This window comes from Lytechinus variegatus, chromosome 9, assembly GCF_018143015.1.
Source record: "Lytechinus variegatus isolate NC3 chromosome 9, Lvar_3.0, whole genome shotgun sequence".
Lineage (NCBI taxonomy): Eukaryota > Metazoa > Echinodermata > Echinoidea > Temnopleuroida > Toxopneustidae > Lytechinus > Lytechinus variegatus.
Window position 1 is genome coordinate 5,300,549 of NC_054748.1, and position 6,484 is coordinate 5,307,032.

General features: G+C 36.5%; 1 protein-coding gene across 1 annotated transcript; it reads right to left on the bottom strand.

Annotated features, from left to right (window-relative positions):
* Window positions 1–1,614: 1,614 nt before the first annotated feature.
* LOC121421238 lies at window positions 1,615–3,583 on the bottom strand. Its single transcript, XM_041615901.1, has 2 exons — window positions 3,569–3,583; window positions 1,615–2,247 (listed from the first exon to the last, which is right to left on the bottom strand). Exons 1-2 carry the CDS (start codon window positions 3,581–3,583, stop codon window positions 1,621–1,623), a joined length of 642 nt encoding a protein of 213 aa, XP_041471835.1. The 3' UTR covers window positions 1,615–1,620.
* Window positions 3,584–6,484: the final 2,901 nt, after the last annotated feature.

Sequence of the window (6,484 nt, forward strand, 5' to 3'; positions counted from 1 at the left end):
CACTATTCATATATAAAAGATTACATAGTGGCAGGAATATAAAATAATTATTAAGACTACAGTGTATATACAATTGCGTTGACAATAAAAACGCTAGTCTCGCACTTTTAATGTGCGAGCCAAATCTTGGCGCAGTAACATAGATGGTAGAAAAGATCAGAATGGGGAGTGGTTTCTTTAACACCCCCCCATGAAATAGCCCAGTCCTTCCAGAGTTTAAAATCTGAGCTGTAGGTCCGAATGACTAATCTCAATGTACAAAGATAGCTCTTTAAAAAAATTGCGCTATTAACATTGTGCTTCAAAGCTTTAAAAAGTGAACATGCTACATGTATGACCTAAAAAAAATCCCAATTCAAAATTATTCCATATCCCATTACACAGTTATTTTTCTTAGCAGAGTAATTATATGTGATTTTTTCACTGACAGAAACTATAACTACATTGAATGAATGCAGGCTAGGTTTGAATTAAATTTGAATTAGATGTACTCTATCGTGAGGTCACATAAAAATACATAGTGTATATGCATAAAGCAAGTGCCCAATTATATACATGTAGAAATTGTAAAATTGCAGAGAAATTGTCAAAGTACAGAATTCCAGCAAATGTCTGGTTTTCTCCAAGCAATAAAAATGTGAAGTCTTGTAAGTGCTGATCTGTAAATAGTTATCTTTACAGATGTCATTTACACCTTAGATTTCATGATCTTACACAGAGTTTACATAAACGAACTAGATCTGGATCTACAATGATATGATGACAGACAATCAACTGACTTTTAAATATTTTCGTATGAAAGCAGTTCAGAGTCAAGCCCAACTCAGCAAAATATTGATTCAGGTATGTATGGAAAGCTGTAACAAGCATGCTGATCAGAATGAAATTAAAAAATGGAACGTCAAGAAGGAAAGTTTTGCCTACTTTTACAGAACAATTATTATAATATACATATGCATTTAACAAAGACCATATACAAATGAAATTGCCTGTGTAGAGACACACTCATGTTTGTATTAATTGTATAACTTTAAGGTTAAAATATTTTCATTTCTGCAGATTTGATCTTGGGTTGTCTTAAAGCAATGGTAAATGTCCAGAGAGATGCCATACATGTATTAAAATGAGGAAAAGTCTCATGTGTAAGATGATAAAATAAACGAGTTTCACCTGAGTATTATGAAAATTGGCATCATATTGTACAAGTGGTATTTTTCAATAACACTTTGGACACTGAATTGATTTTGGGGGAAGTATATTGACAATTGTACTAATGATTTTTTGTTTGTTTATAGGGTTCCAAGTGTCATCGATATTGATAATTATTGAATAGGTGCTACCCTAGAACTGTAGCTATTTATCACATTTCCCAGTACTAAGAGATAAAAATAATAATTACGATTGTTGATTTCAATTGTAAAAATGTGCAAAATTACAACATGAGTGCAGCAAGAGTTGAATATTAAAAACAACTTTTTGTTTGGGTGGATTTGCCCTATTAAAACATTAGAATGTGGATATAAACAATGCCAAAACCATAAATTTTATGTTGCAAAGTTGCAACATTAAATGGAATCTTTTCAAGGAAGGACTGGACTATGCTTTACACATTCAATTATACTACAAAGTATTTTTCAGATGTGTCAATATTGCATTGCGGTAGTTGTCTGTAACATGTAGGTGACCAGGATATTCTGCTGTCTTCACTACCCCCTGCAAATGAAGGTTTGAGGTGATCGATATTTTCACCGATGTGACAAACCTTGAAATTTGGCCAGGGTTCAAGTCCCAGTGCTTATTCAGAACGTCATCCAGAAGTGAAATGTTTTCTTTTCTGTAGTTATATACAGCAGAGCGATTGCTCGGGGTCAAATTGAAAAATGCCATGTCGGTGTCAACATTCGCCAATCCTAAATCAAAAGTTCTCTTGTAGCTCCTACATGATACCTTCAATGCATTATTAACATTCATCTGTAAATCAGCCATAACTTGTGATTTGCGAAATTCCATCCTGAAATTGCTATCCTGACAATTCTTTACAGTGGCAGCAAAGCTGTCCGTTCGTATTCTATTCCCTGCTTTCTTTACCTTTCCAGTTACCTTCACTGGTTTACCTTCTAGTTTAGTTATGTCTGTGCTGACAGTGACATCATCGTGTAGCTTGCCACTGGTTATAGGCCACCCAGTGCACTGTTTTGAATCGATGTTGATGTCCGTTACCATCATAAGGATGTTGACATCTCGCACCTGAAATAAATAAAAAAAAAATCACAATGACACTCACGGTCTATGCGCAAATTGTACCAGTATTTTACATTTGATAGTCATCAAGAGGAAAAAGATGAAAGTATGCCAAAGACCTTGGCATTTCCAGCATTTATATTATTCAGGTTAAGTTTGGATGCTCAGAGCTGAAAATAATATAAAACAGATAAAGAAAAATCAGACAAACCAAAGACTTTAAATTTCATCACACTCGGACAAGGAACTACAAAGTTATGGCACACAGACTTGTATTATTCTGTTGAAATAGTTATACACGTAGTCATGTCTTCATGAATATTCAACAGGCAAATTATATCAGATCCCCACCTGTTCTTTGTATTTAATTATTTGAAATCAGGTTCGCTCAAAAGAACTGAAAGAATTGGATTGATAATTAATTGCATTCATTGTTGAACTTATTTCAATTATAAAGGAGAAACATTATACACCCATATACATAAGAAAAAGGAGAGTGGGGATGTGACATCATTAGCCCATTTACATGTAATGAATGATATGGATATACTGTAACTAATTTAAAAAAGAATTGCTCAAATTTAATATTCAGTGACTTCATAATTGTTATTTGATTTTGATGAAATTTTGAGCATTTTGCACAGTGAATTTTCCTGTATCTGTTTAAGTATATATATTTTTTTCAATCCTGGAGTACCGATTGACTTAACCCTTGGTAATCAGTATACCCTTTTGACCCTGAAATGACTAGGCTATTTGAGAAGTATTGAGGATTGGGGGCACAATGACCCCCTCCCCCCCCCCCCATTTGCATGATGGTAGAGAATGATGTAATGTAATCTACGCAGTTCCATTGGTAAATTTCACTGAATATTTTTATTTTATATAAATTAATTATGCTACTTTATTCATAAAATCATACTTTTTGCTCTGATTCACTAAATAAAGCTCTTACATGTAGAATGCTATTTTTTGTGAAAATAATCTTTATAGCATTCCTAACAATTGTGAATTAAAAAAATATGGTACCAAGACCGATTTGTTATGTATTTTATTGTTTTTTTTTATATGTATGTATTTCTGTTTTTGATATAAATAAAACCCTTGGAAAACAAATCCCACTTTCAATTTTGTGAAAAAATGGCATTTAATTCATTTTATATTTTTTTTTCATGATACATATATAGCTGTTCACATTTGACATCACAAATCAAAATGTTAAAATTATAATAATCTGATTGACTATCCCCACACTTTCGCCCATATTTTTAAAATTATTTTTATATCTTAAACAAACATTTTACAGTTGGGAGCTCTTCATCATTACTTGCCAGACTGACATCTTAAATTGCTATACATGTAAGGGGTGAGAAATAAACTGTGTCCCAAAAGAAACTTCACAAGAGCATTTTACAAAATTCCTTCAGTCAAAATAAACAAAATTTTGACATGGGCTAGAGTAATTCTAAGCACATATCAATAATGATTAAAATAACAGAGGCTGTAGCCCCTTAAATCAACTGGTTTCAGAATCCAAAGTCACAAAATGGCAAAAGAAAGACCAATGAAAATGAGATGGGATTAACCCTATCTAGGCCGGGGTATTTTGGGAGTTCATATGGCCGGGGGGGGGCCTCCCAGGCCCCCTAAGATCTCGGCCGTCGACTGCGTGATCGCGCCGAAAATTGGCAAACGGTTTTGCCTGGGACATAATCTACAAGATTGTAAAGTGATTTATTTCATGCTCGGTCACGTGTACATTACGAACGTTGAAATTTGCCTCACATGAAAGAAGAGAAGCATATTTTTTTCAATTTTTGTACATATGATGAAGCAAATTTATGATCAAAATACCAAATATTTACAATTAATTGCAGCTTTGATTTTCATAGGTCGCACTGTATATATAAATTATATATATATTGTAAATAAATGGATAAAGAGAACAATGGTAGGCGTAGCTTAAATCAAGGTTCCCAAGAGCTATCTACCCTTTGGAAAAATTGGTGATGCCGAAAAAATGTCTCTGCCGGAAATCGAACCCGGGCCCCCAGCTTTGAACGCCGGTGCCTTAACCACCAGATCACAGAGACGGGTTAGTGGCTAGGCCGAACCGAATTCGATTGACCGTCAGATAGACGGATTTTCGACACTGTATCGAATCAATAGCTTTGATCCAGCTGAAGCATGGCGGCTTGTCATTGTTCTAAACCCACCTTTACCCGACAAAGGAAATTATAATTGGTATAGTGTCGAAAATCCATCTATCTGACGGTCAATCGAAGTCGGTTCGGCCTAGCCACTAACCCGTCTCTGTGGTCTAGTGGTTAAGGCACCGGCGTTCAAAGCTGGGGGCCCGGGTTCGATTCCCGGCAGAGACATTTTTTGGCATCACCAACTTTGCCAAAGGGTAGATAGCTCTTGGAAACCTTGATTTAAGCTACGCCTACCATTGTTCTCTTTATCCATTTATTTACAATATATATATAATTTATATATACAGTGCGACCTATGAAAATCAAAGCTGCAATTAATTGTAAATATTTGGTATTTTGATCATAAATTTGCTTCATCATATGTACAAAAATTGAAAAAAATATGCTTCTCTTCTTTCATGTGAGGCAAATTTCAACGTTCGTAATGTACACGTGACCGAGCTAGGACAATATAAAGTAGTGCTTTCAAATTTGTATTTGCACGAGCAAAAAACAATTTTGAGTGTTTTTTTTCGTTTGCTTTTGCTGCAAAATACTAGGAAAACCAAATTCATAACTCATCTTTCCATGATTATTTATGACCCCTGTTACATCTGAGAGATTCCCTACCTCGGGTCGGAAAGAAATCAGATGTAAACATCCCAAACCTTCCTCGGGCCACCTTTTAGCGACCCTACCCGAGACCACATCCAGAGGTAGTCTCGGGTAGGTATCGGGCCGGCCCCGGTCCACCGATTCGTAGATGTAAACGCACACAAGCTTTCGAACCTATCTCGGTCCGTTCACCAGCTGTCAAATTACGTCATTGCGCGCGCTATCCCCTCCCCAGCCCCGTCGTTCTTCGAATGTTTTTGCGGCATGCGCATAGGCGGCGGAAGCGGGGGGGGGGGGACGAGTCCCCCCTAAATTTGAGGAGGGGGAGACGGTCCCCCCTAAATTTGTAGTTGATAACCTTTTATTTTTTTTTTATTTTTTTTATTTTATTTTTTTTTTTGCTTGTCAATTTATTTTCCTACGCGTCCCCCCTAAAATTTTTAGGTTGAGAACATTTTTTTTTTCTTTTTTGCTTGTCAAATTTTTTATTTTGGTTGTTCCCTCCTAAAATGTTTGGCTTCCGCCGCCAATGGGCATGCGACACGTGAATTGTCATTGATAATGTCTTTGATTCGAGTGAAAAGAAGCATTTTAAACGTATCCTTTTTAAGTCGATCATATCTTCAACGACTGCTGGGATCATCAGCAGTCTCTCAGATTCTCGGGTAACTTCAATTAGCGCGCGAGAATTATTCGGAGCCTAGATCAAGAGCGCCTTTTAAAGGTGTCAGCAATCGGATGCCGCTCGAAACAGTACAGATAGGGCGATAGGGGATGGAATGAACACTGTGATGTAAACAGACCACATTTCGGACTCGTTCCGTTCGTGAAGCTAATCCACCAATAATCCAGTCAAGGTTGCAAGTGGACTCGGTCGGGTCTCGGGTAGGAAACTTTTCAGATGTAACAGGGGTCTATTTCTCATGAGACCTTAAGCGCAAAACATTAATGAGGCATGGTTGAGAAATAGGTTCGATAAAACATGCTCAATTTCTACCAATTTAATGGATCGTTGAAAAACAACGTTTGCACACCAAAGATGACTCACAACAGGCTAACAGAGAATGCAAAGTGAGTGTGACCTTGCGGTTGACTTGAATGTTGTGTCTGGATTCTTTCTACCGTGTAATAACGAGTATGAAACTGTTCGATGAATCAGGGGCTGTGGAATGTTGAATATTTAGTTACCTACTTTGTAAGGACCCCCCCCCCAAACAAAAAAAATATATTTATATATATATCCTTACGAGCCAAAAGGGCCCACCTCTTGCAAAAAAATATATGCGCCCCTTTTTTATGCGCCATCCCCGTCAAATATTAATCCGTCACCCCTGTTAAATGTTGCTACAAATGAAAAGATTGAGAGAAGTTTCAGATACATATCAAAATTATTATCATTCGAGCTAATCCCCAAGCTGCCAATAACAAAAAGC